The sequence below is a fragment of the Phacochoerus africanus genome, chromosome 4 (assembly GCF_016906955.1).
Source record: "Phacochoerus africanus isolate WHEZ1 chromosome 4, ROS_Pafr_v1, whole genome shotgun sequence".
Classification (NCBI taxonomy): domain Eukaryota; kingdom Metazoa; phylum Chordata; class Mammalia; order Artiodactyla; family Suidae; genus Phacochoerus; species Phacochoerus africanus.
This window is the reverse complement of record NC_062547.1, coordinates 85392420-85419951: the sequence shown is the minus strand read 5'-3', so window position 1 is coordinate 85419951 and position 27532 is coordinate 85392420. Positions and strand designations below refer to the sequence as shown.

At 44.6% G+C, this 27532-nt stretch overlaps 1 protein-coding gene across 1 annotated transcript in view; it reads right to left on the bottom strand.

Annotated features, from left to right (window-relative positions):
- IQGAP2 (IQ motif containing GTPase activating protein 2) overlaps window positions 1–27532 on the bottom strand; it is a 338102-nt gene that overhangs the window by 272844 nt on the left and 37726 nt on the right. The window contains 1 exon segment of the mRNA XM_047778139.1: window positions 4229–4328. Within this exon segment, the coding sequence (XP_047634095.1) occupies window positions 4229–4328 (100 nt within the window).

The window sequence follows — 27532 nt, the reverse complement described above, 5'->3', positions numbered from 1 at the left end:
CTTTCAAACCTAATTCCCTAACTCAATACAAGGCAAGGCCAGAGCTTGATTCTTGATCTAATCCATGAGCAGTCCTTTTGGTAGCTGAGTTGTAAGCACTGACACAAAAGGAATCACACCCGTGTTTTGTTTCCTTTCAGGGCACGTACAAAACTGTCCCAGACTGGCTAATACAAAGAGTAGCTTGGCTCACATAAAGAGCTCTTTGAAGAGAATATTTCTAAACAAGCCCATCACCAAGGGAAGGCTTTTTTTTTTTTTTTTGCTTTATTTCAGAGGTAAGACAGAAAGAGGAAAAGACTTGTATGCATTTTTCTCTTTCCTTAAAAAAAGGAATATATTTCTGGAACTTTCCTTGGGAAACACAATAGCGGCCCCATTCATAACTCCTTGCTCAGTGGCAATCTGCAGACTCCCTCTCCATTTCTTGCTAAGGATCCCTCTCTCATCCCTGACCTGCACCACAGCTCCAGGTGGATTTCCTTCCTCAAGTCCCAGAGAACCCGCCATCTTAAATGGGGCACAGTTGTCCTAAAAAACTGAAGCAGTGAGCTGCTTCCAATAGACTCTATGAAGTCTACTCAGCAGTATCAATTCGTTTGGAAAAGTAATGCCTTTAATTTCAACAGTGAGACTTCTGACATCACAGAGAAACTTTCAAAGTCCCTTGGAGTAGCAGACTTGTCTGCACAGCCCTATTCCAGCAAAATTCACCCACCAAGACGAGAACAAGTTAGTTTTCAGGGCCTACCTGGAAAGAAACTTAAAAGTCCATTCAGGGAGTTCCCGTCGTGGCACAGTGGTTAACAAATCCGACTAGGAACCATGAGGTTGTGGGTTCGATCCCCGGCCTTGCTCAAGGGGTTAAGGATCTGGCGTTGCCATGAGCTGTGGTGTAGGTCGCAGACGTGGCTCAGATCTGGCATTGCTGTGGCTGTGGCGTAGGCCGGTGGCTATAGCTCTGATTAGACCCCTAGCCTGGGAACCTCCATATGCCACGGTAGAGGCCCAAGAAATGGCAAAAAGACAAAAAAAAAAAAGTTCATTCGGTATTATTTCATATGACAGAAGAATTGAAAAACCTAGTCCAAAATGGCTAACAATTCAAAGAGATCAAGCATAATAAATACCCACAGTACCATAATCACTTAGACCAAGACATCATCCAATTCCTGATTTAGTTTCTGACAGGAATAAAGTCTATTTTCCCCCTTGAAGGCCACTTCCTGGGGTCCATTTTAAAAGGATATGTACGGGAAGTTCCCGTCATGGCGCAGTGGTTAACGAATCCAACTAGGAACCATGAGGTTGCGGGTTTGATCCCTGGCCTTGCTCAGTGGGTTAAGGATCCCACGTTTCAGTGAGCTGTGGTGTAGGCCACAGACTCAGCTCAGATCCCGAGTTGCTATGGCTGGGTGTAGGCCAGCAGCTACAGCTCCCATTGGACCCCTAGCCTGGGAACCTCCATATGTCGTGGGTACGGCCCTGAAAAGACAAAAGACCCCCCCCCCAAAAAAAAGTGTTGTTTTAAGTCCTAAGTCTGAGAATAATTTTTACACAGTCACAGATAACTAATACTATGCCAGACATCCTCTGCCTCCCGAAAAATGATGACCAGCCCTCCATGACATCATCTGAACCCTTTAGCCTGTAGAGAGACATACCTCCTAGTCTGAAGAGCCACTTTGTAAAGCCATCACCTCTCTTTTTTGGCCCCAAAAATATGCACTTTTTGAGGAGTTCCCATTATGGCTCAGCAGAAACGAATCTGACTAGCATCCATGAGGATGCAGGTTCGACCCATGGCCTTGCTCAGTGGGTTAAGGATCAGGCATTGCCATGAGCTGTGGTGTAGGTTGCAGATGTGGCTCGGATCCGGCATGGCTGTGGCTGTGGTATAGGCCAGTGGCTACAGCTCCAATTCGACCCCTAGCCTGGGAACCTCTATATGCTGCATGTGTCACCCTAAAAAGACAAAAGAAAAATGCACTTTTCACTTTCCCTTCATTGCCGTTAACATCATACTTAAGAGACTTAAGAAGTCTGTGTGAGAGACTTAATAATTTCATAAACTATGAGCAGGAATTTCAGCCATAAGGTCATCTGAATACATAAGCTACCTCTTCTCTTCAATGATTTCTTGAAAAATACTTTCTGCCCTTTCCTGGCTATCTCTAGTTTACAGTGGTGTCATTAAGTTATCTAGAATTGCAAGCTTCATAATTCACTGGGGCACATATATGGCAGGAAGAATTTGTACCATCTTATTGCAACATAAAATTTTCCACTGAGACAACTACCAAATTTTTCCTCCAGGCTGGTGGTCCAGCCAAATCATCTGCCTACCTACTTGTTAGCTCCATGAGAACCCAAACATACAGGCCTTCAGTAATTCATTCAAATATGGGAGAGATGGAATGTCACTGAGACCTTATAACGGACAATTGGGGTATCTGACCTAGATGGCCATGTCAGAGAAGGACGCCCTGAAAAAGTGACCTGCCATCTGAAGACAGAGCGGAGTCTCGTTGGACAAAGAAGAGGAAAAGGGAACAGCATGTGCAAAAGTGCCGTGTAGGAGGGAACGTGGAAATGCAAAGTGGCTGGAATACACAGCAATAGGGATAAGTGCACTCCATGAAACTGGGAGGCTGTAAGGACTGGATTATGCATAGCCTAAGGGTCCCCAGGGGACTTTGGTTTTTATCCAAGGGCAACAAGAAACCATTGGAAGGTTTAAAACATGTGTGTTTTAAAAAAAAAAACCCACAACCCAGGAGGCAAAAACATAGACCACCAAGTGTACAACAGGAGGAAGTTTCCATCAACACTCCCTAAACTTTTGCATGGAAAGCATGTTTATTTCTTTTCTTTCTTTCTTTTTTTTTTTTGTCTTTTTAGGGCCACACTCATTGCACATGGAGGTTCCCAGGCCAGGGGTCGAATCAGAGCTGTTGCCACTGACCTGCGCCATAGCCACACCATATCCTTAACGCACTGAGTGAGGCCAGGGATTGAACCTGTATCCTCATGGATACTAGTCAGATTCGTTTCCCCTGAGCCACGATGGGAACTCCCCTGATAGCATGTTTAATGTGAATGTATATGAATCCCTCTCCATATTTAACTTTAGCACAATTTGACTAAAAGTATGTTTTTAATCATCTTTTGACTGACAGTGAGTCTCCAGGGACCTTCAGCCTGTCAACCTCACGGACATGTTAAATAACCCTGAAAACTTAAGTCTGTAGAGCTTAGAGCGACAAAACCCTGTTCAAACATTCGACACTCCTGGAAAACCCCTTGGCAGCATTTTTGAGGCCAAACTAGTGTATATGCCCCTGAACGTTCATCTACAAAACACTGATGAGAACCCTCATTCTTCTAGATCTGTAAGCAGCTATTTATCAGTGGTCAGAGGTCATGAACACCAACGACCATTAACCAAGTGTTTATTTTCTAGAGAGATAAGAGAGCTGAAACGTATCTGTCCCTGGAACAAAACTGTTGCTTGATCCCAGCCCAGAGCATTAAATCAGAATCTAACCCACGGTGAATAGGCACTGCAGTATCCACCCAGCAAAGGACAAGGTTCTGAGTTCCCTGATACAGAGGCCTAAGTGCAAATGTTTCCTTATCTTCACTTTCTCCTGAGACAACCCAACATTGACTTGTAATCTAAAAAGTCACAAAGAGTCAATGTGATTTTAGAGACAATATATCTTAGGTAGTCACACACCGCTGGGTTCAAAAGAAGACTGTTGCCATAAACCTACTCCAGCTGAGTGATCAATGGCCTTCGGTTCGAAATGCTATGTTTTCTACTGGTCATGTAGAAATATATCACCATAGGTTACTTAATAATAATAGCAATGATCATCAGCATTGGAGTAGGGTTGGGAGAAAGATATGAGGAAGGTCTGGAGGAAAAGAAAGTCGATTTAAGTCTCTGCTGCTCCCCCACATCCAAGCCAGTGAGAGGAGAAATTGTGACATAACCTGCAGTGTGCCTAGAGGTTTCCTGCGAGGCTCTGAAGAAGAAAAAAGAAGAGTTTCCTCCCTAATGCCTTGACCTCGGCTGAGGCAGCATCCTTTTCTCAATTCTGCCATTAACAAAAAGCAGGTGGTTCCGCTCCCATTTCTTGTCTATCAAGACTGCAAATGAGTTATTAAAAATAGGGTTCATTTCCAAGAGAAGGTGCACCAATGGACTAAGTCTCAGTCTTACCTCTTGGCTTCCTCCAGGTGGCACAAATATTCATAAGCGATATTCTGCCGCCTCCTCTCATCCATCTCCTCTGCGGAGAGTCTTTCATCGTCCACGATAGCTAGAAATAAAGGATAACATCACATGACTCAAAAGCGCCGCATCAAATAGCGATGAGACAATCAACTAGAAAAAAACTCAAATGCAGCTCAACACTGAGCACAGGGAGACAAGGTTCGTGAAACATCCAACACAGAAAGAGCTTGGCCTTTGGGTCTGACAATATTATTTCTAGCAAAAAATGCCATACGGAAGTTGACATTAAATAATAGAAAGCGGAGAGCAATCAGATGTCATGGTCACGATGCCACAGGATGTATACGGCCTCAAGCCAACTAAGAGTGTGGTCTATTGGCAACAATGGTACTCAACAAGCTTGCAGAACTGGTCCAACAGCTCAGCTTAGCCCATCCTAGCAATTCTGGGCCTTAACAAAGAATCTCCAAGGACCTGTATTTTCTCACTTCTACAGGGAATTAAGGCTTCTCATCCAACACAAATCCTTTTTTGCAGCTGACAAAGTCTCTAAAATTCCTCCCTCACTTATCTCTTGGCCTTTAGGAGACAGCCAGTGAACAGTGTCTTCAAGCTCACACCCTTTATGCCAATATAAATGTGGTTTTTAAACTGCTACGCTTCAGCCTTGCTTTTCTGCAGAAAACCGGCCTCCCCATTTCCTGACTGCACTTCCTCTGCCTGTAGCCTCAACAGGCCCCACAGCCACCAACGGTCACATCGGCCAGCTCTTAGCTGTCTATCTGCACAACAGCATTCCTTTTACATCAAAATGACCCCTTCCCTTTGCTCTCCTCAGTCCAGAACTTTCATTCTGACGGTTGTAAAATGAATGTGGTTTCTCGTTTGTGAGGTTACTCATCGGATGAAGACAATGTGTGTAGGCAGCAAGGCTGCAGTCACCTGGGGCGAGCACGTCCGTGTTTTGCTTTTTTGTCCCCCCAGCCACCAGCTCCAGTCAGCTGTCTCATAAATGGGACCCCTGGTCCCAAACAGAGGAGATAAGGATGCGAGGGTCACCCCTCCATCCCTGGAAAGGCCAATTCCCCTCCCTACTGATGAGGAACCCAAAATATCAACGTGGCAAAGAAAAGGAACCCAGATCATTTATAAACAGCAAAACTGTTTTTCAAAATAAAGGAAAAATTAAAACAAAAAATAAGACAAAACAAAGAGAGGAACCCAGGTCAAATTCTGAACTCTTACTGGGCAAGTACAAGGCTCAACACTTAAGATCTAAAAATAATAGCAAACTCTCAAAGAACTCAAGAGAAAGGGGACTTGGGGTTGACAAGGGGTGGGTGGGGAGTGGGAGGGAAGGAAGGATCAGGAATTTGGGATTAGCAGATGCAAACTATTATATATAGAATGAATAAACAGCAAGGCCCTACTGGCTAGCACAGGGAACTATATTCAACACGCGTGTGAAAAACCATCAAGGAAAAGAATACGAAAAAGAATACAAATCTATACATACATATATATAAAACTGAATCGATTTGCTGTACAGCAAAAACTGACACAACATTGTAAATCAACTATACGTCAATGAAATAAAATGTTTTAAAAGAGGGAGATTAGGGAGTTCCCATCATGCCTCACGGGTAACAAACCGGATTAGAATCCACGAGGATGCGGATTCGATCCCTGGCCTCGCTCAGTGGATTAAGGATCTGGCATTGCTGTGAGCTGTGGTGTAGCTCCAATTCGACCCCTAACCTGGAAACTTCCATATGCCATGAGTGTGGCCCTAAAAAGCCAAAAAATAAAAAAATTAAAAAAAGAGGGAGATTACATTTGCATTGACATAAAAATGACACAATACTATAAGCATGGATATATGTCCCAGATGCTTATTTTTCTGAGCACTTACTTTTCTTCAAGGCCTTAGGATTTTCTATGCAACATTTTATTTCAGTTTCAGGACACTCTATGAGGCAGGTACTTAATCCAACTCACTTTACCTTTGAGCGAACAGGCGGAGAGTAAAGAGCAGAAATACTAGAGCCAGAAATATTTAGACAGGATGAAACAAACAAGTTCAGGAGTTCCCTGGTGGCTCAGTGGGTTAAGGGTTTGGCATTGTCACACTGTGGCTCAGGTTCGATCCCTAGCCTCTGGAACTTCCATATGCCACAGACCTGACCCCAAAACAAAACAAAACAACAAGGAAAGAACAAGACAAAGTACAGAACATTGGGAAATGTCTTTGTTTATGGGTGAGGAGGAAAAAGGACCAGCAGGAGAGGCTGGGCAAGGGCTAGGACAGGTGGTACCCAACAAACGCAGGGCCAGCAGAGCAGGAGTTTCCATAAGTATCACCGTCTTTTTTCCCCATACCCCTCCAAGGACTCCCAAGGTTCCCGTGTGGCTCTACTTCTCAAAATAAGGAGACCTCAAACCATACTAATGATACCAACAGGGGTCAACGAAGAGTTGTATTTATCAAAAGTGAGGGTTTTTTGTTGTTTTTTTTTTCTTAAACAAATGGAGTCTGATCTCATCTTCAGAAGACAGCTCTCAGATTTAGGAAAAGTATCAAAGCTCTCAAACAACCCTCCTCTGCACCCCCACTCCAAGATCCCAGGCCTTCGACATCTGCCCCTGGACTCTTTCAACAGCCCTCACACAGCCAGCCCGCCACCACCCCTCTTCCATCCACTCTCCTCAGGGTCACCAGAGGCATCTTCCTAACACGTGGTCCTACTGATACCGGAAAGATGATACCGGAATCCGGGTTCTTGTTCACGGCAGTCGAAGAATGAACTCGGAGAACACAAAGGCAGCAAGCAAGCAAAGTCTTTATTAAAGGAAAACAGAGAGCTCCCAGGGCTTCTGGGGGGGGGGGGGGAAGAGCCCCCTTTCTCTATTGTCCTATAGGGGTTTCTGATCCCTTAAAGATGGAGGGGTGCCAACGTGGGGTCCAGAAAGATGTGGTTGTCTCTCATTGGCCTCGCCCAATTATCTATAGCAGTCCTTGTCCAAGAGGGGTCTTAGGGGTGGAAATGTCCCTTAAGTCTCATGGTTTCTTTGCCCTTCTCTTCCCGTAAACTGAGTCACAGGGGGTTAGGGATTCATGTCCATCTGGAAGTAGGGACCCTCCCTATAGTAAACAAGGCCTGTGGGGATGTTACTCCCTGGAGCCCTTAAGCCGCAAATGTTAATCAGTGGCCACATTAAAGAATGCATGGAAGCCCCTGCTCCTGCACTGATAACCTGAGTTAGTCTTCTGCCTCACTACTGATTTATTTTTCCTCTCCAAACCTTCAATGGATCCCCATCTCCTACAGAACAAGGTCCTAGAAGAGAACGCTTCCCTCTCCTCTCCAACATGCTCCAGCAGCGTCATGTTCCAGGCCCGCACCGCTTCCTTTCAGTTTGAGTTCTTCTGCTCTCTCCACTATCCCTCTGCCGACAGAGCCCTGCTCCCACTTGTGTGGGACATCTTTGCATCTTCCTGAGCAAAATCCTGCGGATCTCAGAGTCAAAATCCATCCCCTCTCCTCAGCACTTGGGTCCACATTTTTATTACATCAGCCTTCATGGAAGCTCCTGCTGTAACTGGGTCACATCTCCCTCTCCCAACTGGGAATTCTTTATTTTGTTAATTTTCTTATTTTTTCACTCTTTAAATTTATGTTCACTTTAAAAAATTTTTTATTCAAGTATAGTTCAAAAATTTATTTTTTTTTAACAGTAACCTTTCTTCATTTATTTTTTTAATTTGCTCTGTAGGACCAACCTACGGCATATGGACGTTCGCAGGCTAGGGGTCTAATCAGAGCTGCAAGCCTACACCACAGCCACAGCCGGCCTACACCACAGCCACAGCCACGCCAGATCGAAGCCACATCTGCAACCTACACCACAGCTCACGTCAATGTCAGATCCCTAACCCACTGCGTGAGGCCAGGGATGGAATCCGCAACCTCATGATTCCTAATCAGATTCGTTTCTGCTGCATCACAACAGGAACTCCCGAAAAGTTATTTTTATTTTTTATTTTTTTATTTATTTACTTATTTATTTATTTATTTTTTGTCTTTTTGCTATTTCTTGGGCCGCTCCCTCGGCATATGGAGGTTCCCAGGCTAGGGGTCGAATCGGAGCTGTGGCCGCCAGCCTACACCAGAGCCACAGCAACGCAGGATCCGAGCCGCGTCTGCGACCTACACCACAGCTCATGGCAGCGCCGGATCGTTAACCCACTGAGCAAGGGTAGGGACCGAACCCGCAACCTCATGGTTCCTAGTCGGATTCATTAACCACTGCGCCACGACGGGAACTCCCTATTTTTATTTTTTAAATTTTTTATTAAGGTATCGTTGATTAACAATGTTGTGTCAATTTCTGCCACAGAACAAAGTGGCCCAGTCATATATATGTGTATATATATGTGTGTGCGTGTGTATATATATATATATTCTTTTTTCCCCCTATTATCTTCCATCATAGTCTGTACCAGGAGATTGGATGTAGTTCCCTGTGCTATACAGCAGAATCTCATTGCTTATCCCTTCTAAATGTAGTAGTTTGTATCTACGAACACCAAACTCTCAGTCCATCCCACTCTCTCCCCGCTCCCCCTCAGCAATAAGAAGTCTCAAACTAGGGGTTCTTTAGAGGAAAGGACTCTTTGGCTTCATGTGTAGGTCTCCTTCACATCCATCACAGGTCCCTGCACACAGAGGGCACCCAAACATTTGTTGAACAATTACCTTCCCGTTTAACCTTACTAAGTGAGCTAACCAGCATCCCATAATGAACATACTTTGAAAATTATGATTTCCTCATCCTGGGTTTGCTTAGAAGAGAGCCGACATGCCCACAGAGCATCACCTAATCCTCTGTCTCCACTGTTCCTAACAGTTAAGCCCCAGAACACCCCATGACTATCAATTTGTCACTTTAATTTCAGAATATTTTCTGACAGAATATTTTCCTTTTATGGTGCCTTCAGACATAAAGCTTGAAAGCCACATACAACGAATGCCTGGTTGGAGTCCATGGGCTCATTCCAGCCTCCCCAATTTGTACGTGAGAAGACTGGGTCACATTCAAAAGAAGGCACTCTCCTTGCCACCTTCCCTCTTGGCTGCTGCTTCCTTCCAGCCCCAGCCAGTCCACCCAGGAAGAAGCAGAAGCACCAGCAATATTGGTCCCCAGGCCTCTGCCCCCCCGCAACTGCCTCCACAAGCCACATAAAATCCCACCAGCCCGGAGCCACTGAGGGGCTCTCAGACTCTGACATCACCTGTCCAAAGAGAAGCCTGAATTAAAATGCACACTCCCTTGTGGGGTGGAAATCCTGTGAAATTGGATTGTTATGATCATTATACAACTACAGATGTGATACATTCGAGTAATTTTAAGAAAAACAAAAGAAAAAAAATCAGCCTAATTGGGCCAGTTTTGCAAAACGGAAAATAAAATAAAATACGCACTCCGTACAAAGCTTGAAACTGGAATTGTGAGTTTCTCACGGCTTATAGGGTTAAGGATTTGGCATTGTCACTGCCCATGTTCAGGTTGCTGCTATGGCACAGGGTTTGATCTCTGGCCCAGGAAATTCTACATTTCACAGACACAGCCAAAAAAAATAATAATAATAATAATAATTGCAACATCCTGGCCAGAACTGATGAAATTCCACCTATCTTTAAGGGCTCATCTCAAAGGCCATTTCCTTCCCAACGTCGCCCCTGACTATTCCTGTTCACAGTGTCCTCTCTCCTGGTACTGAAACCAAGCAGGACCCTGTGGGGACAGCATGGGTACAAATCCTTTCTGTGTCCCTGTTTCTTAGTTTGTAGGAAAAAGGTTTCAGCCTCCTTAGACCTTCCTTGAGTACCAAAGGGCAGAGTCAGTTACTAATCAATGAAGTGAGGGAATGAGAAACACAGGAGGAGCACTCAAGTCAAGAAACAAGAGGGCAGTGATTAAAGCAGAGCCCTGGTTCCTCCTCCAGGAATACCTGCATCCCTGAGCTCTGCGGCAGGAATTAAGGCTCCACCCCCCGCGGGATGGAAGAAGGTAACTTCAGGCAGAGCATCAGATTCCTAGAGCACCGCCCTGTTAGCGCCCCACCAAGCCATCACAAGAAAGTCACATACCCGCAGCTCTCCTATTTTGCCTATAAAACCTTCTCCCTGAAAACCATTGGAGAGTTTGGAGGTTCTGAGCATGAGCCACGCATTCTCCTTGCTTGCCCTACAATAAACCTTTCTCCCACTCCCAACTCTGTCAGTTTGCTTGGCCTCACTGTGCACTGGGCACACAAAATTGCATTCAGGAACAATACCTCCTATACTCCTTCGTTTCAATAGTAAACGCCTCAAAAAGACACACGTTCCATCCAGGTGTCCAACACACTTGCCTGCACAGGCTGCACGCTCCATAAAAACATGCAGCGAACAAATAATCTTTTATCAGGAAAGACTAAGACATGGGCTTTAAAATATCTACGTGGGGTAGTTTCATGTGTTTACACTGAATGAAAAAAGATGTGGCCTCTTTTTTTTTTTTTTTTTTTGCTTTTTAGGGCCCCGCACACGGCATATGGAGGTCCCCAGGCTAGGAGTCTAATCAAAGCTACAGCTGCTGGCCTACACCACAGCCACAGCAACTCAGGATCCAAGTCACGTCTGACCTACACCACAGATCATGGCAATGCCAGATTCTTAACCCACTGAGCGAGACCAGGGATCGTACTGGAAACCTCATGGTTCCCAGTTGGATTCGTTTCCACTGTGCCAAGCTGGGAGCGCCCACAAAGACGTCGTCTTTGAGGGAGCAAATAAAGCACCATTCTATAGACTTCACTCAACTAGCGTTCAATTCATAGAGTCTATGGGCCAGGCAAAAGTCAATGCAGCAGGGCCAGGGCCGCGAACAGAACAAAAAATGTTTGCCCTCATGGGGCTTCTTTTGTTGTTGTTGTTGTTGTTGTTGGCGGCTTCTTAAGGCCACACCTAAGGCATACGGAAGTTCCCAGGCTAGGGGTCTAATCAGAGTTGTAGCTGCCAGCCTACACCACAGCCACAGCAATGCCAGATCCGAGCTGTGTCTGCGACGTACACCACAGCTCAGTACACCACAGCTCACGGCAACACCAGATCCTTAACCCACTGAGCGAGGCCAGGGAATGAACCTAAGTCCTCATGGACACTAGTCAGGTTCATTACTACTAAGCCATGATGGAAACTCCTCTTTCGGGGCCGGGGGGAGGGGGGTGCTCCTTTTTACACCTTCCCTCCTTTCCTCCTGACCCAGCCCACTGCACCACACACCTTGCCACTGCCCTTCCAAGGACACACACTGCAGCCTCAGCTTCCTTCCTGCATGAGCTATTGTCAAAGCCTATGCCAAGGTTACCAGTGTGGGAATGTCTTAATCACAGCAAAAGCAGATCCCTCTGGACCACAGAGGTTGTCTGCAAATATTTCCGCATCAGTCAGCATTGACTAAGTAGCAACTTCTGATAAGAGCCACAGACACAGATAATAACCCTGCCATTTAATGAGCCATCATGGAGCTGATAGAAGAATACACTTAAGCATGACTTGACTGCCTATAAAGCACTTTTCCATGTTATTGTGTGGTTGTCATAATCTCTCTGAAAGACAGGCATTATCTCTTTCTGGCAGTTAAGGAGACCAGGGTCATACAAGGTTAAAGAACCACCTATGGTGACCTCTGAGTCAATGGCAGAGCCAGCGCTGGAACAGAGGTCCCTCAGCACTGCCAATTCTGCTCTTTACCCAGGGCTGCCCGGCTCCTGAAACTGAGTGAGCTGGAGGCTCCCGGTCATTGCCAACCCCAAGGGCAGGTCCCTGAAGTGCCTTCTGAATTGTTTTGTTTTAAAGCAAACTGATTAACTGAGACTTCCTCTGAAGTTCATCTTCGCTTACTGCCTTGAACCCTAAGAAACGGGAGGAGGTGCTGAAGAACAATTTCCTGAAGTTTGAGCAACTCACAAAATGTCCTTTGTCATGTGAGCTGCCATTGGCTAAAAGATGGTAAAGCAGTCACATTCTATGGAAATCACATGAGAGGGCGTATTCAGAGGTTTAAGGAATAGAATGAGTCAGTAGAAAAGGTTTTGAAATAGATCTACAAAGTTAGAGACAGAAGGAAGCTTCAGAGGTTCATTGTTTTCAAGAACATGCCTCAAATTCATTGTAAAAATACCCCAAGATCTGCCTTGTGCATTGAGAAGCTGGTCACCTGCAATGAGGTCGTCGCCTGCTCGCTTCAGCTACCCTACTTGCTCCCTTCATGCAGGGTCAGCAAGGCCACCACCTCCCCTGTATTAAAATGTACTCATCTAGGAGTTCCTGCTGTAGTTCAGTAGCAACAAACCCAACCAGTATCCATGAGGTTTCGGGGTTCCATCCCTGGCCTCACTTGGATTAAGGATCGGCATTGCCGTGAGCTGTGGTGTAGGTCACAGATGCGGCTCGGATCCCATGTGGCTGTGCTGTGGCCAGCAGCTCTAGCTCCGATTTGACCCCTAGCCTGGGAACTTCCGTATGCTGTGGTGTAGGTCACAGATGTGGCTCAGATCCCATGTGGCTGTGGCCAGCAGCTGCAGCTCCGATTCGACCCCTAGCCTGGGAACTTCCATATGCTGTGGTGTGGCCTTAAAAAGCAAATAAATAAATAAATAAATAAATCATTTGTTTAACAAATATTAGAGTGGATGCTCTGTGCCAGTGTGTTCTAGGGACTGGACACAAGTGGCAAGTATGATATACAGTCCTTCAGGTTTTTAGAGTCAAACAGAAACTTTGCCGTAATTACAGGACGCTTAGATAACTGGAGGGAGGGTTGGGAAAAATCAAAGGCAACACTCTGGCAAGAAGAGGAGCCTTCGTTGTTTAAAAAGGCATTATTTAAGGAAAAGCAGGTTAAGCATATGACATGAATCACCAATTCATAGAAACATGCCAGAGTTTAGCATTTTATGGACACACTGCTATGTTGTGTGACTTGAAATTTCTGTAAGGAACCCTGAATATCCTCAGGGATATCATTCAAACAGGTACTGAACCATCTTCTTCAGACTGGCTTTTACCTAGAAGAATTCACCTAAATGGGTATCTTTTCGGTCTCATACCTTAAAGGATGGTTGGCAGGGATGTATACCCCAAGGAAGAGAACTGATTCTGAAGCCCTAAAACTGGGGCAGGGTGTGAGGGTAGGATCTAAAAAATGAAAGAACTCCTAGTCCAGAAAGCTGATACACAGGAAACCGACCTGTGACATTCTCTGGCTTCTTACCAGCTTCCTGAAACAGTTCATAGCTACTTAATCTTAAGCTTTAAAGGACCACATGATTAAACTTCCCTAAACTGAATTTTCTTTTGAAAAACACGCAAACTTGCGGCTGAAGTTGTTAGCAACCTGATACATATTCCCAGGCACCCTAAAGAATCTGAAAAGACAAGAGAGACTGTCATCCTCCCATCAAAAACACTGAAGGCTTGGAGTTTCCACTGCGTCACAATGGTGACATCTTGGGAGCATTGGGACCCAGATTCGATCCCTGGCTCAGCACAGTGGGTTAAGGATCTAGGGTTGATGCTCAGGTCTCAACTGTGGCTTGGATCTGACCCCTGGCCCGGGAGCTTCATCTGCTGAGGAGTGGCCAAAAATGAAAAAGCACAAAAACAAACAAAACCAACACTGAAGGTTCCATCAAGCCATGAACACCATGAGACACGGAGGGCATGGCTCACACCCTGTCCATCTCCACATCCCTACCAAGGTGCTCAGAAGGCAGAGATGCTATGTCCTTCACAAGCTTAGTCCCACTAAGTCAAAGACCTGAGAGTAACACAGCCATACCGTCCAGGTCCCAGGGAAGGTGAACTGAATTTCAAGGCTGCCTCCACACCTCTCCTGGAGCTTCTCTCCCATCATACACTCCTAAGACCTCTCCAAAGTTCTACACCAGCACAAAGCTTCAGAGGATGTTCAGGTGACACATGGCTGGAAGGGACTGCGGCCACCTCCTCTGACCAGACAAAGCCCTGAATCTTCAAGTGCAGCATTAGAAGGAAAATTTACTAAGTGGGGAAAGAAGGGTAACCAGCAAACTACATAGTTTCCTTATAAGAGTGAGGATCTCTGATTGGCTACCCATGTCCTTTTTCCAGGGAGGTTACAAAGGCCCAGTAAAGTTAGGTAGCTTCTCTGCCATAATTACTCAGAAAAATGACAAACATTTCAGGCTTTGTGAAAAGTTGATCCCTTTCTGCAAATATGCTTTCAGTGTACACAGCTTTAAAACCAACATATGAAAAACAAGTTTTGTTTATTTGTTTAATGAGAGTTGCAACATTTATTTCAGGTTCTCTCTTGGGTTTGTTGTTTGTTTTGTTTCTTTTTTTCTTTTTTGCCACACAAGCAGTATGTAAGAATTCCTAGGCCAGGGATTGAATCTACACCACACCACAGCCACCAGAGCCATAGGGGTGAGAACGCAGGAGCCTCAACCCACGGGGCCATCAGAGAACTTCCTAAAAAAGAGTTCACCGATCCCACTTTGATGCAAAAGGTGCCAAACTATGTTCCTCCAAGACCATGAACACACCTGAGCATCTAAGAAAGCCTTGATCTCAAAACCCGGGACAGATTTTCAGAAAAGAACCTCATTTCTACATCGCACACATGGAGTATCATTAATTTTGGTCTATTGTGCAAATCTGAACAAGAATGTCTTCCTCCCTTCTTTCTTTTCTTTCCTTCTTTCCTCCTTCCTTCCTTTCTTAAATAATCTAGAAACTCAAAGAAAACCAGGAAGATCTTCAAATCCACATAAAGAGGTGGGCTAACCTGCAGTCTGGAATAAAAAGCAGGGTCTATCTAGGACTTTGCTCAGTTTGGGAGAACAATTAAAAGCCGTGATTCTTGGATTTGGGATTTCTTAGTCAATGATAATGGCAATAAATATTTTTGGAACAAAAACCACCTCTTTTACTACCAAGTAGGTAGAGAGAAAATTCCATTTGCTCACTGCCTGCTCCTACACCCTTCATCGTGCCCCCCAGAGACCTCAGGAAGGAAGCACAGAGTGTCACGTTTCCAAGACCAGCTCAAGAATTTTTAATCCCCACATTAAAACCTACAGAAAGATGGAGTTCCCTGGTGGCCTAGCAGGTTAAGAATATGGTGTTGTCACTGCTGTAGCATGGGTTTGATCCCTGGTCCAGGAACTTCCAAGTGCAGGAGTGCGGCCCAAAAAATAAATAATATAAAATAAAATTTTATTGTTATTTTTTTTCTTTTTCCTTTTTTTTTTTTTTTTTTTTTGTCTTTTTAGAGCTGCACTTGTGGCATACGGGGGTTCCCAGGCTAGGGGTAGAATCGGAGCTGTTGCTGCCCGCCTACACCACAGCCACAGCAATGCAGGATGCAAGCCATGTCTGTGACCTACACCACAGGTCACGGCAACACCAGATCCTTAACCCACTGAGCAAGGCCAGGGATCAAACCCACAACCTCATGGTTCCTAGTCGGATTCATTTCTGCTGCACCATGATGGGAACTCCAGAATTGTACAGTGTTTAGTCTGGATGAGCTTCTACTATTTTTTGTTGTTGTTGTTTTTGCATTTTTAGGGCTGCACCCAAGACACATGTAGGTTCTCAGGCTAGGGGATGAATCAGAGCTGTAGCTGCCAGCCTACACCACAGCCACAGCCACACCAGATCCAAGCTTCGTCCGTGACCTACACCACAGCTCACAGCAATGCCGGATCCTTAACCCAGTGAGCGAGGCCAGAGATCAAACCCGAAACCTCATGGTTCCTAGTCGGATTCGTCTCCGCTGAGCCACGACGGGAACTCCAATTTGAAGCATTTTTACGCTGACCCTCATAAGCATAAAAAGTTCACATCCAAGGGAGATGAGCTGAATTCCTTTTCCTTCCTTTAAAAAATAGTAGAGGAGTTCCCATCGTGGCACAGCTGAAACGAATCTGCCTAGGAACCATGAGGTTGCAGGTTTGATCCCTGGCCTCGCTCAGTGGGTTAAGGATTCAGCATGGCCATGAGCTGTGGTGTAGGTCATAGATGCAGCTCAGATCCCAAGTTGCTGTGGCTGTGGTGTAGGCTGGCAGTAACAGCTCTGATTAGACCCCTAGCCTGGGAACCTTCATATGCCACAGGTGTGGCCCTAAAAAGACAAAAAAAAAAAAAAAAGCTCCAATTTAGAACCAGTCCTAAAATGATTCTCCCTGTTTTCTATAGATAACAAATATTTTAAGTACATAAATGTTTACCTAATCTTTCATAGTTCACAGGAATGATGATTTTTACAACCGTTAAACAGACTTGACAGGTTATGAAATGACAGCTTCCTGCGCTGTTCTCTAGGAGCAGCAAGTTCCTGCCAGCAGCCTGTCCTATGCTCTCAAACCACTCCAAAGAACCCGGAATATCAGAGGATACTTCCACGGAGCTGGGAGTCTTAGAACATGACAGGATAGGGAGGATTGGGCTGATTTTTCCTTGACTATTAGGAGAAAAGAAATAATAACTCACAAATAGTTCACAGGTGAGTGAAAGAAAACAAAACAGCCTCTCAATTGTGTGTAGGGCTTTCTCCACGTTCCAAGCACTTCTATCATATTTCCCTCATCCATGTGAGCTCTCCGTGATTTGTGCATGAAAGGTAGCAGACAGAGGGATTAACAGGTAATGAGCACTTACTATGTGCCAGATACTTTACATATATTATTGTTTACCCCTCTTCAAGATAGGAATGTGAATCTCCACCTTTCTGATGGGAAACAAATTCAGAGAGGTTGGGTCATTTAGGTTTGGGTAATTCTAAGATTATAACAATGGTTCAGCAGCAACATTGGGATCTGAAACTGATTTAGAGTTCTGATTTTTTTTTTTCTTTTGGCCACAGTGTGCAGTAGCTTGAAGAGGGATCTCAGTTCCCAGACCAAGGACTGAACCTGGGTCGCAGCAGTGAAAGCACCAAATCCTAATCACTAGCCCACCAGGGAACTCCCTAATCTTTCTACTATCCCTCCCTGCATGTAAATGCTGGAAGACTGGCCCAGTGGCCATTAGGCTTTTCTGAGGCTATTATTAATGATATCACTAATATCTCATTAAACAATAGATAGAACCTATGTGACTTTATTTTTCCTGTTGGAAACCATATAAATTACTGCTACAATCTTGAGAAAGTACAAACAGTAAAATTATAGGTTTATTTCTCAGAGATGGAAAAACCTCAAATGTAATCCAACAAAGGAAAAATATATGAAGATAATATTTACTATTGCCAGGTTAGACTACATCAGAAATGAAAGCCTTGTAACAAGACCAAACCAAAAAACAAAAAAACTCAGTGATGCTACTACATGATACATCACGTCATAAGCAAAATCACCCAGTAAGTAAATGCTGAGAAGACCTTTGAGAAAAGTTACCATTTTTTATATGAGGCACCCTCCACCATTCAACTCCTCTTTTTTCCCCCCAAAATGGATTTCTGCCTAAACTAACAGGTATCTGGTTTTAAAAAGAGGGGGGAGCGGTTGGCTGAGAGTAAAGAGCATTGGCGCTAGGTGCCTGCAACACAGTCATATTACACTATGAAAGAATTAACTAGACACTCAGTTTCCTCATCCGTAAAATGGGAATAATGCCCTACCCCATGAAGTGTTTTAAAAAATATTTTAGGAATTCCCGTCTTGGTACAGCGGAAATGATTCCAACTAGGAACCACGAGGTTGCTGGTTTGATCCCTGGCCTCGCTCAGTGGGTGAAGGATCCGGCTTTGCTGTGAGCTGTGGTGTAGGTCGAAGATGTGGCTTAGATTCCATGTTGCTGTGGCTGTGGTGTAGGCCGGCAGCTTACAGGTCCAATTAAACCCATAGCCTGGGAATCTCCATATACCGCAAGTCTGGCCCTAAAAAGCAAAAAAAAAAAAAAAAAAAAAAAAAATTTAAAATCATACATATTGCAAATTATTTAATTTTTAATATAATCAATTATTAATAAGTTATAAGACATAAAATGTATAAACATGCATAATAAAGACAATATATCATCAGCTAGTTTTTCCAAGGATAATTGCTGAAACTTGATTTCCCCTCATTTAGTGTTTTTAATGCCTACCTCCCATATAACTTGCAAACTGAATATATCTGAAGCTGTATAAAATTGCTAAAGCACCACAATTTGAATTTCCCATAATACACATATAGGTATGCGTGTGTTGCTATAATAATTATATAAGATTATGTTATTATATGTACTGTAATCAAAGGGAATGCCAAAATGTTAAAACATTTGTTTCCCAAAGGAGGGCTCTGGGTTTCTTCCTTAACTTTCTTCCTTAACTCTATTTTCCAAACACTCTATACCACTGATGTGTATTACTTTAATTATCTATTTCAGAAATAAGAAAGGATTACAGTGGTTTTAATGTTCAGTTACGGAAAAAAAATTTAAATATAAGGAATAAACTTTCATGCCAGTTCCATTGAGAAAAATAACTTTTCTGCACCCAATTGACCTCTTTGAATTTCTGGAAAAAAGGAACCCAAATATTAAAATGTATGATGAATTTCTAGTCAACTTTATTGTGTAACACAGAAAGTCCAAAGACACCAGAGAGGAAGATGACTGATGGCACGAAGGCCGTCAGTGCCTCTATGCCTTGGATGTGGTGCGCGAGTGAGAGAGAAGAGGTAGGGAAAGAGGTAAGAAAAGGGGAATGAAGGAGTTCCTATCGTGGCTCAGTAGTTAACGAATCCGACTAGGAACCATGAGGTTGCGGGTTCGATCCCTGGCCTTGCTCAGTGGGTTAAGGATCCGGCGTTGCCGTGAGCTGTGGTGTAGGTTGCAGACGCGGCTCGGATCCCGCGTTGCTGTGGCTCTGGCGTAGGCCGGTGGCTACAGCTCCGATTCAACCCCTAGCCTGGGAACCTCCATATGCCGTGGGAGCGGCCCAAGAAATGGCAAAGAGACAAAAAAGAAAAAAGAAAAAGGGAAGAAGAGGACCTCATCTGGGGAATGAAGCACAGGCAGTGGCAAGCCTATGTGACGTGAAGGCTTCCAAGTCTGAACTAAAAGAAAACCATGGGTATGCTTTGCAAGAGCACAATTTGGCGACAGAGCCAACAGGAGGAAGAAGAGCCATGGTAGGGGGAAGAAAAAGGAAGCCAACCAAGAGCAGCCAACTCATTCTGTGACTTCAGATGGTGGAGGTGGAAGCGGCACATGGCTCAGCACCAGAGAGTCACCGCCCTGTGCCAACCCCCATCAAGACACGTTTGTGTGACTGAGGAGGAAACAACATGGCAGCATCCCGCTGCTGCAGGGATATACGAGGCGTGGACTGTCGATCTCAATGTATATTTGCAAGTTTAATCAAACAGCCTCAGTTGGAAGGTGAGGCTGTAGAACAGAAGGGTACTCTTAATGCAAGCATATGCTGTTTGTGAGTGAGTGTGAATTAACGCATGAGTCAGGACAGTCAATTTTTAAAGTCTGCCAAAAATTCAGCTCTCCAATGGATCCTCCTCTGCAAATGGAGACATGCTGGCAGTCCAGTCATGGCCAGAGAATCCCACTCAACTGGACTTTGGACTAAAGCAGTGTCGGCTCATTTTAACCAACAAGAAGCTTCTCTGGCTTCTAAGCAGGACACGAAAATCAGCATCAGCTTACATACTGAGGGTTCATAGGAGACTGGACTTGTGAGAAACCATAAAACACTGCAGATGATGCCAACAGCAGAGGGCAGGGCTTCAACAAAATACACTGGGCTCTTTGGTTTCATAGAAAACATCTACATTTACCAAGTGCTACCATGTCAAATTAGCTCATATGACTGTCACAGCCCCATCAGGTAGATGGACAAGTATTATTACCTCCACTTGATGAAGGCTAAAAGGGGGTAGGCGTGTGGCTCAAGGTCCCAGAGCTAGGAGATTACAAGCTGGTTTGTATTTAAATCCAACTCTTAGCTTCTGCTTAGTTTGTACTGAGCTTTTGGAGGTATCCTATCATATTAAACATATTTTTATTCTTTTAGGTCAACAATTCAGGGAGCAGTAGGAGGAAATGGAATGACTGATGTGGGAAGGGAGTTCAGTTGGCAAGAATGGGGGAAGCAAACGTCGAGTCTGCAGGCTGAGGAGGATGTATACAAACCCTGATTTTGTAAACTACTTGGAGCGCGGATAAAACACCCTGGGAACCGCTCTCTTGTGGGAAAGAATTTACCCCTCTTGGGCAACAAAGCTGAAAACATTTCGGTTTTGGCTTGTTGTGTGCTTTTTGTTCTAATATGCAGAACTCCTGCTCTGAGAAAGTACAAGGTCCCAGGTTTAGAGAAATGGATGCACTTATAACCACTGAGAAAGCTTTCAAAGTTTTCAGAAATTAGAATTCTTTAGACCAAAGCTCGAAATACTTTACACAGCAGCCAGGACAGCAAGCATCTTACACATAGTAATTCCCATTCTGCTTCAGACAAATGAATAATTGGTCTCCCCTGGCATTTCTTTTCTGGCTGGAAGACTGGGACACGGATCAACATCTAAATCCCCTCACAGGACTGGTCTACTGCAGATCAGAGGAGGTAGCCAAACTGTGTATCAGCACCAGCTCCTTGGAGGATTTGAATACAATTTCAGAATTAAGTCATTGTTTCTACTCCAGACAGGAGAGCTCTGCTAGCATTTGTGCAGCAGAAGCATCCCCATTTATGAAGCCAAGTGAAGATGGAAATGTATTCTTACGATCGGTCCACTAGGTACAAAATGCAGAACTGTAGAAATGCAGGGTCCTAAAATGCCTTCCAAGTGGCTTATAATTACGACCAACAAATACAACAACAACAGAATGTGTTTCTTTCGCTAAGTGGCAGTCTCTAACTAGTGGTTAAATAGTTACAGTGCACATCAGGGGGTGGAGAGAGGGGATGGGATGAGGTGGGAGAAGACTCTGAGCCGCCAAGGGTTTACAATGTAACAGAAAACACATTTAACACTGGAGAAAAGTTTGGAAAAACCTTTGGGGAAAGGGCAGACTAATGACAAGACAAAGAATAGAAAAACCAAGCAGTTAGAGAAAAGAGTATTTGATAATAGGATTCATCAGAGCCAGTTTTCTAGATGAAGAGAGGCTGAAGTCAGGTTTTCAAGGAGGGGAGAGAACGCTGGGTGGGAAACGCAGCTAGGGAAGAAGGATGGAAGTTCCATGTGCCCTTTTCAAGGTGCACCTTTGTGTTTGGTCTCCCATCCTGTTTCTCAGCCCTCAAAGTCACCCCCCTGATAGGGATGGAGTAGGCACAGGTAGTTGTAGGAGTCCCAGTAAAAGGGACCATAGATAGAAAGGGAAACCTAGGGGACGATGGGAGATCACTCTAAGTTAATAATTGCTCAAGAAAGCCATCAGAACAAGGCAGGCTTGCCGGACTAGTGGAGGTGCGAGATTCGCCTCAGGTTGTTGGGTAGGGGATGGGCTGAGGCCTGCATTCAGGTTCAGACCAAGGGCAGGAATTTAAGGACCGCCCTTCTGCTGATCTGAATACCAGACACCAAGGAGGAGCGACCACTCCCAGAAAGGAAGAGGCGGTCTTTTCCCACCCCGCCCCCACCCCTCTCCCCTTGGAGGATAAAACTGTAGCCCACCGGATCCTGGGGGCAGAGCCTTCTTGCCTGCCCACTTGCATCTCTCACAAGCATCCTACCTTAATTAATTTATTTCTTGCCTATCACTTTTTCTCTTGTTGAATTCCTTCTGCACAGAGGTATGAAGAATGTGAACCTCAGTAAGTCCAGACACCAGGTGAGTGATTCTAATTTACAAGTCTGGGTTTCAGTCCCAATCTGGGTTTAGGCTGGGTTCGAGTCAAGGCACATGGATGCCAGTCCCAGTCTGGGTTCTGACTAGGTTCAGGCCACTCATGCTGTCAGTTTCACCCCCATCTTCCAAGTTCTGAACTTCTGAAGGAGACGAACAGGGAGATGGTCCAAGACGTTGTACATTTGCCTATGGGAAGGCCAGATGATGGCTCTCATCAGGGAGCTGGGCAGAGTTTCACTCTATCCATAAAAGTTCTTTCAACAAAGTTAACATGGGACATCTGTATGATAACACACACAACTGCATATTTAGTTCCATATAAAGTTCATTGGGCATCAGTTGTCAAATCAGTGACATCAACTACTATAGCTACTGTTCATTTAAATATTCAAATCAAGTTCCTCATTTTCCCATTCATCGAGATTCAGAGTTAACAAGGAGTTGCTTTTTCTGAGAACACGCACAGGGCTGTATCCATGGTAAGTCTGGCTGGAGATTCAAGAAATAGCCCTACACATGCACCTGCATGTTCACTGCAACTCTATTCACAGTAGCCAAGACATGGAAACAACCCAAATGTCCAGCGACAGACGACTGGATTAGGAAGATGTGGTATATATACACAATGGAATACAACTCAGCCATAAAAAAGAATGAAATAATGCCATTTGCAGCAACATGGATGGAACTAGAGACTCTCAACCTTGAGTGAAATAAGTCAGAAAGAGAAAGTCAAATACCATATGATATCACTTATATCTGGAATCTAATATAAAGCACAAATGAACATTTCCACAGAAAAGAAAATCATGGACTTGGAGAATAGACTTGTGGTTGCAAAGGGGGAGGGGAAGGGGGAGGGAGTGGGGTGGTTGGGGAGCTTGGGGTTAATAGATACAAACTATTGCCTTTGGAAGGGATTAGCAATGAGATCCTGCTGTGTAGCACTGGGAACTATGTCTAGTCTTTTATGGTGGAGCATGATAATGTGCGAAAATAGAATGTGTACATATATGTGTAACTGGGTCACCATGCTGAACAGTAGAAAAAACAATTGTATTGGGGAAATAACTATTTAAAATAATAATAATAATAATAATAATAAAAGAAAAATAATAAAAAATAAAGCAAAAATAGATAAAATAGTAAAAAAAAAGAAAAGAAAAGAAAGAAAGAAAAAAGAAATAGCCCTAGATCTGCTCTTCAAAACCCTTTCTTTCCTCCTCCCTCTTCTAGTGCTTCTCTCTGATGCCTGCACTTGTCAGAGCCTTGGTCAGCACACCAAGTGGTTGTTTGCCCTCTGACGTGGGCCCCTTTGGAATAGTCTTGGGCAGCTGCAGACCCTCCCCTAACCCAGCCTTCCCTCCCTCTAGATACCAGGTTGGGAAGAAAAAGAGGCATCTGGGGGAGGGGGGAAGGATGCAGGACAGAGAGAAGAGGTCCAGAAAGAAGAGAAAGAAACCTAAGAGTCACAGCATGTAAAAGCCTGGCTACACTGAGAAGCTGGACTAGTAGAGGACCTGATAGAAGGAGCTGGTGAGGCTTTAGCTTCCAAATGTCCACACTTGCAAAGACCCCAAGAGGATGTGCATGGCACAGTTTTTCCCCAGCAGTAGCATTACCGCATTTAACCCACAATAATCCTGTGACACTGGTGTTATTCCCATTTTACTGATGTGGAAATGGACACTTGAGATGGCTGAGACTTGAGATGGCTAAACCATTTGTCCAAGACTACAGCTGCCAGGTGGAGAACACCATTTTACAGTAATCCCATCTTTTCTTTCTTTCTTTCTTTCTTGACCACCCCAAGGCATATGGAAGTTCCTGGGCCATCAGATCCGAGCTACAGTTGTGACCTTTGCTACAGCTGGATCCTTAACCCACTGTGCCGGACCAGGAATCAAACCGATGACACCCCAGAGACTCAACAGATTCTGTTGTGCCACAGTGGGAATTCCCAGTAATCTGACCTTAACCACACACTGCCTTCAGAAGAGGTAGGCTTTCTAAGCCCTCTTAATCTACACACAGACCTAGGTTTCACACTGCATATTAATGAGCTTTTTGAAGAAAAATAATCCTAAATGCAGGAGAGGATAAACACTCAGGCAAAAGTGGGGGTGACAAGAAGTACAGAGAGGCACAGCTTGTAGCCCAATAAACATGAATTGTCTAATTTCAGTCTCATTCCTAAGAACATCATCCGTTTTGCACTCTATTCCCCAAGTGATCTGTGGTTCAGTATTTAAAATTATAAGGAGTTCCCACCTCCAAGCACAGTAAAATTGGCATTCCGGGCAGCGGTGCCATGTGTACCCAGCAAGGGCCAGTGTCACAGCGCAGAGAACGCAGGCAGCTTCCCTGGTACCCGGTGCCGACGCCAGCTTGGCTCACGCTTGGCTGCATGTGCACAGGCAGCTTAGAGAACCAGCTGGGAAGGGTCACTTTCAGGAAGCATCTTGGCCGAGGCACTCTACCCACTGTTCCCGCAGCGCTGGAGTCTGGCTCTGTCCCGTATCACCACCCCTCACTGTGACCCACAATCCATGACCTCCTTAACGCCTCAATGCCTACAGCACCCACAGACCCTTCGCTCACCAAGCAGGGGAGCACATCCAGAGAAAAAATGCAGGGCAACGAGACATCAGAACTTTCTCATGCCATCTGGTTTCCCACATCTTTTTTCAGGGATGGGCTTAGGGTTCAGCTGGATGCACCAAGTCGGCTCTACATTCAAGTACAGGGCTCTTGGAAGGTAAGGTGACACCAATTTGCTAGATAAAAACTGAGCAAACCCGTTCTGTACACATTCCAGCACGTAAACCCCCGAAGTTCTTTGGCTCTAAATAAGTACTTGGCATGAGCCAAGGTATGTAGAGTCACCAAAAATCGGAGACACTGAATGTGGAACCGTGGTTGTCAGGGGACACAGAGATGGGAGAAAGCAGGTTTAGTGCTAAATGGGGCCAGTGTCGGTTTGGGAGGCTGGAAAAAAAGTTCTGGAGATGGATGATGGCAATGGCCGCACAACAACACAAATGTCATGAATAACTCAGAACTGTACATTTAAAAATGGTTACAATGGTAGATTTATGTTATGTATATTTTACCACAATTGAAAAAAAAAAAAAAAAAGCTTACATAGCACTTTCTCCCAGCACTGTTCTAACTTTTCTGCAAACGTTAACTTATTTAATATTTACAACCCTATGAGGCAGTTCTGTTATTATTATTATCATCTTCATCATTATCCTTGTCCGGCGTCCACAGCTGCTAAGAGACAGAGCAGAGATACACATGCTGGCATTCCAGCTCCAGCACCTCATCCTTGACCCCGACTCAGCTTCTTCTCAGCAAGTCAGACAGCTGGGCTGGGAGAACCTACCCAACAATTCTCACAGTCACACAGCGTAGACCCCACTGCTCACACAGCATCAGGAAAGTTCTAAAGACATGGGACCCCATAAGCCTCACGGTGATGGATTCTCGAATACCCATAATGCTCATCACAAATATATCTTCAAATTTAGGCTCTTTTAACCACTTTCAAAGAACCAAAGAATTAAATTAAAAATGGCTTCCCTCTGGTCTGATTTTCTCTTTTTTCCTTTTTTTTTTTTTTTTTTTTTTTGCTTTTTAAGGCCACATGTACGGCATATAGAAGTTCCCAGGCTAAGGGTCAAATCAGAGCTACAGCTGCCAGCCATAGCCACAGCAACACAGGATCCAAGCCATGTGTGTGACCTAGACCACAGCTCATGGCAATGCCAGATCCTCAACCCAAAGAGGGAGGCCAGGTATTGAACCCACATCCTCTTGGATACTAGTTGGGTTCATTTCCGCCTAGCCACTACAGGAACTCCTGATCTGATTTTTCAAGACAAGAACTACCAGGAGTCCCTGCTGTGGCTCAGGGGGAAATGAAACCGAATGGCATCCATGAGGACGCGGGTTCGGTCCCTGGCCTTGCTCACTGGGCTAGGGATCTGGTATTACCGTGAGCTGTGGTATAGGTCACAGACATGGCCTGGGAACCTCCATGTGCCTTGAGTGGGGCCCTAAAAAGCAAAAAAAAAAAAAAGAGAGAGAGAGAGAAAGACAAGAACTGCTTTTAAACAATAGTCCAGAAAAGACGTTTTCCTTATTTTATGTTTATATTTTTAGTTCCAGAAAGTACATAGAATTGATGGTCTATGAAAAAGCTCAATTCCAGGAGGCTCCACAAATGAGGGGTTCAAGGTTTGGGAGAAACTGCCAAAGCAAGTCAATTCTCTCTAGGTTTTACTTCCTCATCTGCCCAATGGGAGTTCTTTTAAATCTATCTTCTCCTTAGTAATATTTAGTAATATTAAAGGCTTAAGATTAGCTTAATTTATAGAAAAATTATTTTTAAAATGTCATGATTCCATCCACTTGGAGCTTATGTTAAAAAATTTATCTAGGGAGTTCCCATTCTGTCACAGCGGAAACACATCCAACTAGGAACCATGAGATTGCAGGTTTGATTCCTGGCCTTGTTCAGTGGGTTAAAGATCCAGTGTTGCTATGGCTGTGGTGTAGGCCAGCAGCTGTAGCTCCGACTGGACCTCTAGCCTGGGAACCTCCATACGCCACAGGGGGGCCCTAAAAAGACCAAAAAAAAAGATCTAAATAAAATATTCATAGGTCAGTAGTGATCACATCCACATCTCAAACTGCTCCTAGAGTTCTCTCCAGTTCTTCACACATTGTTACTCATCCATCCAAAAGGTGATGAGGAGACATTCACAATACACGTAGTATTTCACCTTTGCTCAAAGAAAATGCCTTTCCCTGACTGTCAGCATTCTGCACCTCTCCTGGCATCACAGTGGGACAAGAGTGAAGCAGACCAGACAGTTGAGGACATAATGACACCTGTGAACTCCTCTAGCCTGGGGCCACAGTTTCTCTATCCTTCTCCTCAGTATCTTTTATTTTGTGTGTATTTCTTAAGAACCAGAGCTTTTTTTTTGGTCTTCTTAGGGCCACACCTGCGGCATTTGGACATACCCAGGCTAAGGGTCAAATCAGAGCTATAGCTGCTGGCCTACACCATAGGCACAGCAACTCGGGATCGAAGAGGCGTCTGAAACCTACAACAGCTCACAGCAATGCCAGATCCTTAACCCACTGAGCAAAGCCAGGGATCGAACCTGTGTCCTCATAGACGCTAGCCAAATTCATTTCCGCTGAGCCGCAAGGGGAACTCCAGAACCAGGGCACTCTATGGATAAACAACAAGGTCCAACTGTAGAACAGAGGGAACACTATTCAAAATCCTGTGATAAATCCTAATGGAAAAGAATATGAAAAAGAATGTATATATATGCATACCTGAGTCACTTTGCTGTATAGGAGAAATTAACACAACCTTGTCAAT